A 14,254-nucleotide genomic window follows, 5' to 3' on the forward strand; every position below is an offset into this window, starting at 1 on the left:
TTCGATCAAGGACAGGACTGACATTTCAATGTTCTTCCGTGTGCTGAAGCACATTTGTTTTGTTGCTGTTACCATCATCTCTGAAATGGAATCATCATGGTTGTGAGAAAAAAGTCATGGAGAACAAATTAACAAAAATCCACGGAGCTCCTTTCGCGCAAAGTGTACAAACTTAAATTAGGTTTTTCATATTTGAAGACAAGTTCCTAACTTGAAGCTACATCAGTGAAAAAAATTAAGGAATACAATTTCCATTACTTCAAGCATGAAGGATTGTTGACAGCAGCAACATATGGTCTCCCTAACATTTCCCTATTCAGAAGTTGGGGGAGGTCATGATTACAGAAAGCAAAGACCTCAAGTGAGTAAAGCACTGCAAGGTGATATACCAAAGGTTTCTGTATATCTAATGGAGAACAGAGACATTCAGTCTCTCCAGTCGGAGATATTCTTTTTTGCATTGCCCTTTAGTGAAGGTGTTCGTTGTGTTCCTTTGTTTCTCCAGGGCTTCAGCTCTCTTTGTAACTGCAGCCTGGGGGAAGGCACAGTCTACAGAGGCTAGGAAATGCAGTTGGGTGTAGTGAGGGGATGGTCGCCATCCCTAATGACTGACTCCTCATGGGATGAAGTTTCAGGGTCTCAGCTATGGGCAGAGCCCACCTGAGCAGAGGTGGAGGGCTGAAGGCAGCCTTGCAGCTGATGAAGAGGACTGGAAAAGGATTGTTCTACAGCACTTGATACTGCTGGAATGATGATTCACAGATGAGAGAAGTTAATAAAGCTGATAACTAATTAAATTGCGTCTTTTTTGTCTGTTTTCCTGTAGATCCAGAACAGTGAAGAAGTGAAAAAGATTATTTAGGTATTAATATCTGGTGTTAGACCAATACCTTCAGATGAGAAACTGGCAAAATGGAAAAGCGATGCTAATTTTTAACTATTTTATTTTAAAATATTTTCACATTAATTTTAAAATGCAAAAATAAAAATCATTAAATTTTGTTAATGGTTTGGGATATTAAATGTACTTAACTTTAGAAAAATTATTGTGCCGACATATTGTTCTAGCTAATTTCTGTATTTATTAGTGGAATGGAGAGAGTTTTAATTTATGACCATGAAATGGATGTGGATAGCAAGTTAGATTATTTTGGTTGTATTTTGCATAAGACTACCTCAGAAGTAAATCTGTTATCTGATACCTAACTGACGACAGTGTTGTGCACGCTGTTGGAAGAAAATACAGCTAAGCATAATTGCAACTGTGTCCATTATCCTGTGCTTGCTTGTAGATTTTGGGTATTCTTGAGGAAAATAAGTTGATAAAACTCATGACAAATAGATCTTAGGAGTATCAGGTTATTGTGATTACTGATTTTCTAACAGCTATACTTCGTTGCATTTTTCAAAAACATTTAAGTTCATATTTTAACTTGCGGGTTTGAAGTGTGAAAGAAATATGATGAAGTTAACTATACTTCATTGATGGGTAAAATTTACTATGTTCTTATGCAATATTTTAATGGAAAACTCCTGACAATAACTGTCACCTTGACTTTGCTTAAAGGTCCTCGCCTATACAGAAGGCCTTCATGGAAAATGGATGTTCAGTGAGATTCGGGCTGTTTTTTCAAGACGTTATCTTCTCCAGAATACAGCTTTAGAAGTGTTTATGGCAAACAGAAGTATGTCTTTGTTTATTTTGTTGCATAAAAATGTGCTAGCAGTTTTTTTGTGTGTTATTTATCAATCTTAGAATTTAAACTCTATGCTTCCTTTGATAGTGCTTACATCTGTGTTCAACAATGTTTACTCTTGCATGTAGTCATTGTATTTCATATTAAAATCAATCACATAAATCAGTCTCCCTGCATTCTGTGCAGCAGTGAGATGTATTTGTAAAAACAGATCATTTGCAATTGGTAAATTCTTCAAATGCTTGATAGGAAATTTGCTTTTTCTATGATCTCACCCCTTTCCTTCATTTTCTCTAAATATTTTAGTGAAATATCTAGAAGAAAATTTCCTTTTCTAATTATAAACTGAGTTAAAGTAAAAAGGACCAGATTGATAAATGGATCCACTCAGTTTTCTGTGTGTGCTACTCTGGACCAGAGTTGAGTGATTGGTGAGGAGTGTCAGTAGTCTTTTGCCCTGAGGAGCTCTGATGAAAGTTTGACTTCAGCTGGAGAGGTAATTAAACAGTTGCTGGTCCTATGTGCTTTAGTGCGCTAGTTAGAAGACTGAATGCCATACCAGCTACTGAACAGCTTCCCAGCCTGGTAAGAAGGTTGATGGTAAGCCACGGTTCCTCTGAAGGAAGGAGGAAGGTCTTCTGCAAATCAGAGGCTTACTGCCAAAATGTTAACCAGCTAATGATACATAGGTATAAAGTATGCCAGGAGTTTCTGTTGTAACCTGGATCCCCAGCAGGATAAAAGTGGAAATGTCATCTCTTCCCAAATGAGAACCAAAGAGCATTTTAAAAACATATGCGGGTAGAGAAACAGACTTCTGCAGATGGTTTACTAGTCCATGTTTTCTTTTCTTCATTTAGCTTCTGTTATGTTTAATTTTCCTGACCAAGCAACGGTGAAAAAAGTTGTGTACAGCTTACCACGTGTTGGAGTAGGAACCAGCTATGGTTTGCCACAAGCCAGGTAATTTAATTAAAATAGTTTGTATTTTTTGTGTTTATTGTATTACACAAATGATATTTTTAAACATGTCAATACTAAAACATTATTCCTGTCATGAAACTCTAGTTTCTAGACTAGAAAAAAACGCTAGTTTTTTTCTCTAGTTAAAACTAAGATTAGTTTGAGAAATAATACCCTTTGCTTACTATATGGCCTGTTGTTATGGAATAGAAGTGAAAGCAGTGTAAATTCATTTTTTTTCAATCATTACAGGAAATAAGTACCTTCCAGTGAAGGACCAGAAAAAAAGTAATACCTTATCTCTTCAAAGTGTGGTTTTCAGTCAGGTTTTATAGATGTGTAGACAACTGTTCATCCTTGCTGTTATTGTTGTGCAAGGCATGGAACTAAAATTGACTAGATTTTGTGTTTGCTGAATGAAAATTTTTTTTTTATATAGACCTTCTCACTTGTTTTTCATATGAATATGTGTGGGTTTTACTTCATTGATCATCAGTATAGTGCCTATTTTGCAATTTCCAGATTTCTCATAGAAGCATAGAATCATTAAGGTTGGAAAAGACCTCTAAGATCATGAAGTCCCACCGTCAACCCAACACCACCAGGCCTACTAAACTATGTCCTGAAGTGCAATATTTATACATTTTTTGAACACCTCCAGGAATGGTGACTCCGCTACTTCCCTGGGCAGCCTGTTCCAATGCCTGACCACTCTTTCAGTAAAGAAGTTTTTCCTAATATCCAATCTATTCTTCCATTCATTAGTATAATGCATTGTTCTTCTTCTGTTTCCATAACTGAGGATATATATTTTGGACAAGACCAGCTAAGATTCAGTTTTAGAGATTTTCATGTAATATGGACAAGTACAGTTTTTATTATCTCATCAACATCAATATCAAATCAATCTATAGTCAGAAATAGGGCTGGGAATTGTCAGATCCTATTCATATTTTGGTGATGGATGAGATGGTCTTTGTGTGTACTTCACTGAATTGGGGGGGAAATTTCCTTCCTCCAATTTTTATTTTTTGGTTTATAAATGGCTGTTCAGACCTAAAATTGTTTTTGAGGGTGTGTCAGCAGAAGTTTGGTGAAAAATGTTTAGATTCAAGATTAATTTCTGGTCAAAATGAAAGAATGATAAATAAATTTAAGGGAGTGCGGAAACTGCAGGAAATTCACAAAATATGGTTCTTTGGGTTCAGATCTCGCTTTGGCTTGACCTGGCCAAAAGCCAATGACTTAATCATCAGTGTAATGTCTGGGATGTGTCTTTCTTTTTCTTTAAGTCATTTCCCGCAAAATAAAACTTCATATTGTCCTTGGTTTGTCCCACTGCAGAATGTGGAAATACTGTGAAGTGTCAAAGCACTTGCAGGACTGGAGAACTATTTCATTCCCAGCTGAACATCATTCCCTGTCATGAGCTCAAGAGTCTCATGATGCCTAAGGCTTCATCTCCTGAATGTGCTGAAGCTGTTAGGCAAACTGCCAAACTTCTCAAGTTTTCACTGAGATCAAGGGGAAGTTGGGGCATTTCTTTGGAAGGTGCATCTTGTTAGTATTTGCATTGCTCTTCCAAATACTTAAATTAAAGGAATTGCTGTCTCTAAATGGAAAGTAATAGTATTCTTTTCTGAAATAAAAATGGCCACATGTTCTAGAACAAACAAAATGCAAATTTCTCAATCAGAATTTCATATCTACAGTGACATTTTTTACTTATGAAATTCATATCCTTTGTGCATTATTCAGTGAATAATTGTCTGAAAAACTTTGTTGATAGATAATTATTTAGAAAAGTTTGAGCTTCAATATTATATGCAGTTATTTCCATACCTTTTTGATTAAAGTTCAATTTGAATATAAAATGGGCTTGTTAGCATTCAGAATAAATCTGGCATATGGTAGAGAAGTTGTTTTTCTTTCTTGTTTTTGCGTAATCATGGTATGATTTATGCATGATAAAGACCTTGCAATCAGGTTTTTTTCCTTTTTTTCTTATTTCCTTATTGTCTTCAGTAGAACTGGAGTAACTGAGGGAAAATCTGGCTCTATAACTGCTCTGTAGTTAATATTTTGTTGATGTTAGAATATAGTTTCCCATCCTGTGAGTATGTTGGCTCTGGAATGCTAATTTTTAAAATTATGTTTATTTGTGTAAGTAACATAAGGGGAAATTATGCTGAGTAACCAAATGGAGATGCTACGCTGAGTAAAACATTATCCTTTTTTATGACTAATTTTCCAGATTAAGATGTACTTTAAAATATTAAAAAAAAACCCAGATCGTTCTGGTTGTTTTGCTTAAGCTCTTTAGTTTTATTTTTGTAAGTAATATTTCGTCTCTGATACTACTCATACACATTTCATCTAAAGTTAATTACATTACCATAAAGAATTGCATTCATGATGGAAACATTCTGAAGGAGTAAATTACTTTTAATGGAGCACATAGACTTAAAGTGCATTTCTGTTTTCATGGAGAAATCCTGAGATTAACAAAGATGGGAGCAATATTTATGATCTTCTAATAGCACAGAGAATTAGAAGCAAGCAAACTAGTATTGCTTTGCAAGACTCTTACAGACCTGCTGTTCTGAGCAAGTCTCTAGTTTGCCTCTTTGCTACCTTTCCCAACAGCCTGTCTAATGCTTTGATTCAACAAATCATTCAAGCCTGTGCTTAATGTTACAAAGAAGTAATTACATCCTTAAAATTAGTCACATTTTGAAGAGTTTGGTCTGATTTGGCAATCAAATTCATCTGTCTTTAATAAATGCATTTTCACTGTTCCTAAAACATGTTACATTGATTGTAGTTTCCGTATGACCTTGCCATATGATATAACTGGACAGACAGCACTGTGCCTTTTATTTAACTTATTTCTACAGCTCCATAGGATTCTACATAGGTAGAGTAATATCCGCATTTTACAACACTATTAGCAGACCACTTTTTAGGGTTCTAACACCTCAGGTGTAATTTACTGATGCGTTTTTATTGAGGGTAACATTACAGCTTAGAAACCAACTGTGAGCTTCCTGCTGGTTTTGTAAGCATATAGAGATCAAAGAATTGGTAAAAGATACAGTTACAGTATCATACTTCACCACTAAACTCATGCTAGCACCTTCCACTGAAATTTCGTGGGCTATTAATGCATTGGATGAAACAATGGCTCCAGGTATTAAAGCTGAGAAGTACAAATGATGATGTTTTTACTGAAAGAAAACATGTATTTTGACTGGTATGGTAGCTATATTCAACATCAGCTCACTTCTGCCACTTATTCTATATCAGTAGCTTGGTGACAGATTTCCAGATCTCAGTACAGCTGGTTGCAGAGGTTGGATTTTGGGAAGGGAGAGGGGTAGGAAAATGAAGATCTGATGTCATCAAAGCATAAAACCCTGTTTAGAGCTTTGATTAAAAGTGAATATCGATGAGTCTCTTGTCAGAAGCCAGTCACTTTCCCAAGCTTTTTTTTTTTTTTTTCCTGAATAGGAGCAACACAGCACAAAACATCACACTGGTGCTATGTTTTTTACAAGATAGTTAAAGATTCTTTGTATGAACTTGGATTGTAGCTAACTAAATTTGAAGTGTTGTGAAACTGGGTGGGTGATGCTCCGCACATGGGATATGTAACATCTCTTCCCTCAACAAAATGCCATGAAGTCTTTTCTAAACATATTTAAAGCATATAAAAGTTGAAAAATTGGATCATCCCCTTGTACATCAGTCTTCTGCAGTTTCCATTTTGAGTAGGTATTTCACGTTTCTCTAGAAACAAAGGAAGCACATTCATTTGTACGTCTTCGCATTGGTGATGGCATATTGAAGGAGAGAAATAGTTTGATCAAAGTTGGGTGGATTTAGCAAAACACAAAACAGTGGGTCTCCCTGTGTTAAATGAAACAAGCAGGTGTGGAACCAATTTATTGTGCATAATTTTTTTCAGTGTCTGCTGAAATAACTGTGAATCTTTCAGACGCCTTAGATATAGAGTAAATAAAGAGCTTTTTTAGTATATTTTGATTTTCTGTAGAGTTTGCTCGAATCAGACATTCAAATGTGAAGTCCGGCACTTGACAGCTTATAGATTTTTGAGACTCCCTGGGAGATTGTGGGTAAAGTCTAAAAGCAGCTACTAAGCTGTACTGATGCATAAATGTTGTTTTGTCACAGGAGGAACAGAAAGTCTGTGATACAAATGCTTTGTATATCTGATGATCTCTTTAGTATTTTTATTTTCTGTATTTATTAATTTGTGTGTAGCATTAGTCACAGTTTACTGGGAACAGTATGTCTTTGAGAGTTCCACTCTAAAAGTAATTTTTATTGTATAAAATGCAATATAAAGTATGATTAAGTTTACATAATTCTTTAGATAATTTTTCAGAAGAAGCGTAATAGAAATAACTTCCAAAATTTTTGTAATGTCTCCCATGTACTAGTAAAGTATATCTACCATTGGCATCCTGTAGTTTACTGTAAAATAAGGCTAGCCAAGCTGGCAAGACCTCATGTACTGCTATTTTGGGTAAATACAGCGGTTTTTTAAAAAAAAAAAAGAAGAAAGTGTACTTACACTTGCATGGTCATTTTTGTATGCCAGATTTGTAAGCCTCAGTATGGCAGACACCGACAACCTACACACTGACGATCTAGACTAATTGTGATAGCTGTATGGTCCAGCCACATAGCAATACTCATCCTTTCTCCAGAAACAGGGTTTAGTGCATGTGTAGGAGTATGTACATATATCTTTAGAAGTAGACAGTCCACATTTTGTACTCGCTGCCCAATTTGACACCTTGAATATGACTTTATTTTAAGAAAATAGCATTCAGAATCTAAAAATAGTACACTTAGTGTGTTTAGTGTGCAAATGAAATCTGAAGCATTAGGTGTCTCTATTCTTGACAAGCTATATGAATACTAGATATGTTCTTAAAATTCATGAATAAGCTACACATTAGGGATCCTCTCTTTTTTTTTGAACAGGTATAAACATTTTCTCTATTTTGATCCATTTATAAGATTTATTTTTCTGTAAAAAAAGAAAGTATCTGAGGAGCTGAATTTTTTCTCCTTTGAAAAATTTTCTGTGTCTTTTTTTCAGCAAGGACTATTTTCTCTAGAAATGAGTTGTGAGCAGTGCGGCTATTTCTGCTTGTTGCAGATTTTTTTTCTTTAATGCATTAGCCTAGACTAAATCTAGTCTCCTATATTTTACCAACCAGGGACAGTATATGCTGTGGGTAATTTAGAATGTGGTGCATGGTATTTGGTTATTGTGATGTTGTCAAATTAAACATTAGGAGACCTGAAGTTTTCTGCTTTTCACTTCCTTGGCACAGTAGTGTTGTTCTTTCTGCTGTATCCAGTCATGTAAGTTTTAAAAAATGTGTGGAAACTGAGTATCTTAGAAGGTTCTACTTCTCTTCCACGTTTGAACGAAATGCAATTCAGAAGTTGTTAGTGAGAGAGGCAGATTGGCATGTGAGCAGATAACTGAATAAACCTTGTTTCTTTCAGAAACCAGGCTATAAATAGAAGTCTTGGAGCTTACTGGGATATAGGAAGGGATCCTGAGTAGCTAACCATGGAGTAGGTGCAAAAATTGTGGAATAAATATCTTCAACCCAGTGCTGGCAATACATGACACTTTATCACTTACTCACCTTAATGAACTTATCTCAATGTATCCTTTTGAAACAGGGAAATGGTATTCCTCTTTTATTCCTGCTGGACAAGCCAGGCACCAGGAGGTCTGCAGTTTCTTTTACTTCCAGTCTTTTAAGCAAATTGAGAATAAAATAAACCATGAAATATATTATTCTGAATTATTACAGTGCTGTAGTGCTGGCAAAATAAAATACAGATCTTAATTTTAGTACTTTATCAAGTAAGGGTAATCGTGTCTTCTTGACTACATTACATGAAATAAAAAAGCGTCTGAGAGAATCTGAAATTAATCACACTAATAATGTTGCCCTACATCTTAACATTTAATGAGGCTCTTAAAAAAAATCATTCTTTAAATGTATTTCCTAGGAGAATCTCTCTGGCCACTCCCCGACAGCTTTATAAATCCTCCAACATGACTCAGCGCTGGCAGAGACGGGAGATATCGAACTTTGAATACTTGATGTTCCTCAACACTATAGCAGGTAAGGCTTCTGACTCTTTAATCCTTCATAATATGTTTATGTTTGTCAAAGTCTTAAGCACTGTGACTTGATAGAATACATTTATCCCTCTGGAATTCAGCTGCAGCTTTATGATAGATTCTGAAGCACACACATGAAATTTTATCAGAAAATGCACAACCTATCACTGAGACTTTAGATTCCTGTATTGTTGTGGAGGCTGTTCCTTGCTCTCCTTCTGCCATTTCCTCTGCTGACAGCTTTGTCTGAAGCGTTATTAGAGTCAACAAACCATTGCCAGAGAGTGTCTGGAAATAATAATGAGAAAATGTAATTTCGCTACTTCATCATTCTCAGCAACAGCAACTAGACAGCAGAATAACAACAGTATTCTGCCTAGTACAGATGTCACCTGGATTGTGGTATGATTAGATTACAGCATCTTTTCTCATTTAGTTCTTTGAGCTGAAATATAATATCAGATTAGGTATTTAAAATGAGGAATAACTGCCATAGACATCCATTTGTTACTGGCAGAAGAAGAGCTTTTCTGGCAATTGTCATTAATTAAACATTCACAATGGCCTTTTTCCTTTCACCTTTCCCTTTTCTGTGTGTTAACCTCTGTGGTAATTTTAAATGTAAAAAGCAGCAATATTCTACACCGTATACAAGGATTTCCAGGAGGTTTTCTGCTATTATGATCCCTGCCTGTAGCACACATGCAGTTTATGAACCTGCCTGTGGAGAGCCTTCCTCAGACATTTCAGTCCAGTGAGCTTTAATTTGAAACACAAATTAAATTCCACCAGGCATCACTTTGTACTCCAGTGTTACAGCTCTCATCTTTACTTGGTCCTGACTTTTATGTTTGAGGTTATCCTCAGGCCAGACAGAAGACTAATAGAAGACTGAAACCCGAAGGTGGCATTCGTTACGCTGACCAGTCTGACGACAGTCACTGCGTTCTTCCCAGGAGGGCAGTGGCACAACTCAGGAGCTGTCAAACCCACTTGCTTTGAACCCTTAAGCTTTTGCCTCTGTGCTTAAATGGTAGTCATCTTCCATGCAACCAGTCTTACAGACCTTAATAAATGTGCCATCAGATTATCCTGGTGTGATATAGAAGTGCTACCACCGAACAGTGGGAAATCTGAGGGCATGTTTACCTTGTGCAGTGAAGCACAAAGCAGAGTCTCTGAAGCTACTGGAGACCTGGTCTGGAAAGTCCGTGTGTTGCAGTCCCATGCAGGCTCACCATCCTGGTTCCCGAGCATTACAGCCGCAGTCCCGCAGCGCTCTGCTGAAGGAAGGAGCCCTGCCGAGTGTTTATTACGTCTGGCACGGCACCACAGGACTGCCGCTCTCCTGCTTTGGGACACTGGCTGCCTCCAGCTGCTCTGCGTCTCTCGCACATCCCCTGCCCTTCTGGTGACAAGGAGATGCAGGCAGAGCCTCGCAGGCTCCCTGACTGCCTCACCTGAACTTGGAGGGTTTACTGGAGCGCTGGGAAGTTAGCCTAGGTCCCCTCAGTCCTTGTCCAATACATTATTGATAGAACTGTCCTTCACTTGTAATTTCCTTTTTATGATTCATTTCTTCTGTAAGCAGCATGTCTGAACTCTTTAAATGAGAGTAGACAAGAGCCAAGCCAATTTTTGATAAATTACTTTTCATTTTTAATCAGTTTAAAACTGCAAGGTCATTTATTTTTAGGTATATCACCAAAGTATCCAAACCTGGAAGACGTCATTATGTCTAAAGTCAATTAGAAATTGCAGTGACACTTACACTAAAGTATCTATCAGTAAACAAGCTTCAGTCTGAAGAGATTCCTTCAGAGTATCTTAGAGGTCTCAAGAAAAATGTTTTTTGATCTGTTGTTTGATACTAGTACTGCTTGGCAGGCTTTATAGCTGAACATCTGGGTGGTTGCATAAGGCAGGTTTCTCTTAAAGTCATCTATAGCGCTATTCCCCTGCCTTACAACAGGATGGTCTGACATTTGCACTACAGGTGCCACCTCCTATGCCCAAGGTCTGGAGGATTACTGAATGATTATTTTTTTGGGAAGGTTATGTCTATGAGCTTGTATTTTATTTGCAACAGCTTACAGCAACTTGGTCAGTACCTGAGTAGTGTTGCTCTCTGACTCAAAGCACTTTATTTCTGGCAGATTTTTTTATATCAGTCTCTTACTGGTAAATCTCATTTGTTCATGTAATCTTGGGGTGGACCTGCTGGAGAGCAGCTCTGCGGAGAGGGACCTGGGTGTCCTAGTGGACGACAGGTTAACCATGAGCCAGCAGTGTGCCCTGGCTGCCAAGAAAGCCAATGGGATCCTGGGGTGCATCAAGAAGAGTGTGGCCAGCAGGACGAGGGAGGTCCTTCCCCTCTACACTGCCCTGGTGAGGCCTCATCTGGAGTACTGTGTCCAGTTCTGGGCTCCCCAGTTCAAGAAAGATGAAGAGCTACTGGAGAGAGTCCAGCGGACGGCTACGAGGATGGTGAGGGGACTGGAGCATCTCCCCTACGAGGAGAGGTTGAGGGAACTGGGCTTGTTCAGCCTGAAGAAGAGAAGGCTGCGAGGGGACCTTATAAATGCCTACAAATATCTGAAGGGTGGGTGTCAGGAGGATGGGGCCAAGCTCTTTTCAGCAGTGCCCAGTGACAGGACAAGGGGCAATGGGCACAAACTGAGGCACAGGAAGTTCCGTCTGAACATGAGGAAGAACTTCTTCCCTCTGAGGGTGACGGAGCCCTGGAACAGGCTGCCCAGGGAGGTTGTGGAGTCTCCTTCTCTGGAGATATTCAAGACCGGCCTGGACAAGATCCTGTGCAGCCTACTGTAGGTGACCCTGCTTCGGCAGGGGGGTTGGACTAGATGACCCACAGAAGTCCCTTCCAACCCCTACTATTCTGTGATTCTGTGATTCTGTGAATTGTATAAGCTCACTTGCTCGTTTTCACAGCATTACCTAGCATCTTAAGAAGTCTTTCAGCAGTACATGATCAAATTCAAATTCAAATTTAGGTACAGACCATATTGCCCAAAAGAGAGGTAAATTTGAGTCTCTAGAAGAAACTCAGCCTAACTCTTTGTCTCCATCTTGTATTGACATATTTCTTTTGTAAATTCATTCTTTTTAATGATGCTTTGAGGTCACATGTATCAACAAATACATGTTTTCTGAAGGAGAGCCAATATGCTGATTTTTAAAAGTTTTGGAAGTGGCCAGTGTTGTTTAAATAAAAATTAATACCCATGCCTACTGTTCTCCTAAGATGTAAGCAAGTTGTTGAGTAACATTTGAAGGCCTTTCCCTTGTCACAAAGAATATACCTTACTCTGATTTTTATTTCAAACCCATCTGTATTATTTGGCTTTTGATGGTGAGTCCTTACTGATCTATACATTTTTTGTCTTGTTTTCATTTTCCAAGAAGGGTAACAGTCATCATATTAGGCTGGGAAGAAAGTATCACTGTATGATCTCATAAAAGATTTTGTAGGGATGTCTAAAAGCAGCTGAGATTCTTGGGTGCTTTCCCAACCAGCAAGACTGCTGTCACATCTGATAGTGTTCCAGAAGGATTAGTGAAATAAAGGGTCCTGCTGACATCAGCTATGATTGTTGCATTTTTAGAATGGCCTTCAATGCAAAGAGCTTGTGAAAAAGCATGATTGCATTGCTGTACTATGTGCTTTCTGTTTCTGCTTCATTTTTTTGAAGATTTTGAAGATTCGTAGTCTTTTCGAACACAGATAGATTTCAGTTGCTAATGTCATTATAACAACTATACTCACTGATGCACTCTCATAGAAACTTGTGATATTTTTTTAAAAATTAGAGTAAAATTTACCCTTAATAGCTGAACTCCCTGCCAATCACACACACACACACACGCACACACAACCTTTTCTGAAAACAACATAAGAGAATTAAAACTTACTGAAACCGAAGAGGCAATTCTACACATGATAATAAACTTTTTATTTCAGTTTGGAACAAACCCTAAAATTTTCCAACTTTTTGACAGAAGCAAAAATCCCCTAAAGTTATTTTTTGGAAAATCAACCTCATTTTGTAGTTCTAATGAAGTCTGCACTTCAGCTAGGAAGCTGACTTCCAAAAACTCATGAAGAACTTGGGGGTGTTTCAAAGAATCTTGTCATAAAGTTCCTGGCAAGCCAGAAACCCACCCACAACAGAATGCACATGAGCTCCAGGTCCCATGGCAGTGGAGAAAGTTTCAAAATATGAATCTGTGTTGGAAAGCCTAGAAGTTCTCACATCTCCAAGCTGTTTCCTGGTTGCACCATCGCATGACACTGTACTGCCAGAGCCTGAAATCTGGCAATCTGCAGGATCGGGAGCTGTGAGGCAGCCTGAATGACACCACTGCTTTGACAGCTATGCCTCTATTTCTGTAAACCTTCTGTGGAAAGGTATTTCTCTGAAATATTTCCTTTACAACGAATAGGCGTTTTCTGATGAAGCACAAAAAAATTAGTATCTCTACCAGAAATACAGTACAGGAAGCAAAGTACATTTACTACATGTTGCCCTTGTTTTGATAACACTGAACTGATAACTGTCCAGATAGAATCTGTGTTAAACAGAAGCAAATTCTTATATGCACTGTAGAAAGGACCCTTGGCCATCAGAAGAAAATACAGGATTTTCGATTTTGTAAACAGAGATAGAGTATTGAATATATTCATGACCTGCTTTGCCATGTAAAGACAAGACAGGTATTTTCTTTTCTTTTTTCTTTGGAAATCTGATTTCCAAATACATTTTTAATTATAGTCTTTTACAACGAGAACCCGTAAGAAATACTTCCTTAAAAGACAAAACTTCTTTGCCAGTAATTGTTTGTGTAGGCAGTGATGGCCTAGTTTTAGCCTATAACTCTTTGTTTAAGCAGCAGCTTCTTTTCTAACAATATAATTGTTTTTAGCCATTGAGAAATAAGTGCATCAAATTTTTCTTATTCGTATTGCCATTTAGCTCTTACTGGCGTATTCAGCATATCCGAACCATAGCTTAGTCATTTAAGAAACGTGGAGGTTTGGCACTTATGAAATGTTGGTTATCTGCTGGTAGGTGATACATAGGTCCCTTCGTTGTTTTTACTTCTCTTCCAAATAAATAGAGGTCCACTAACAAAGCTGTTTAGTACACTTTTTGCCAATTATTTGTAGCTTCCTTTCTTGTTACAATGGTGCTTAATTAGCATCTAGCCCTTTACAAACCAGTAAGAAAGCACTTGTTTTTTCTTGTGATCCTTTTCTGAAATCATTCAAGAAACAGCAGCTTTGGAAGAGAGATGTTCAGGAGTGAGGCTTCTGATACCAACTCTTTCCTGTCATTATGACATGCAACTGGGTGCTTTCCCACAAGAAGTCCTTTGCCTGCCCGGTAATACT

General features: G+C 37.7%; 1 protein-coding gene across 5 annotated transcripts in view; it reads left to right on the forward strand.

Annotated features, from left to right (window-relative positions):
* Window positions 1–14,254, forward strand: part of NBEA (neurobeachin) — a 544,466-nt gene that overhangs the window by 438,776 nt on the left and 91,436 nt on the right. For all 5 annotated transcript variants that reach the window (XM_075420361.1, XM_075420351.1, XM_075420371.1 and 2 more), the window contains 3 exons: window positions 1,568–1,685; window positions 2,558–2,660; window positions 8,727–8,842. In XM_075420361.1, the coding sequence (XP_075276476.1) occupies window positions 1,568–1,685; window positions 2,558–2,660; window positions 8,727–8,842 (337 nt within the window). The remainder of the gene's footprint in view (window positions 1–1,567; window positions 1,686–2,557; window positions 2,661–8,726; window positions 8,843–14,254) is intronic.

The sequence above is a fragment of the Opisthocomus hoazin genome, chromosome 1, assembly GCF_030867145.1.
Source record: "Opisthocomus hoazin isolate bOpiHoa1 chromosome 1, bOpiHoa1.hap1, whole genome shotgun sequence".
Lineage (NCBI taxonomy): Eukaryota > Metazoa > Chordata > Aves > Opisthocomiformes > Opisthocomidae > Opisthocomus > Opisthocomus hoazin.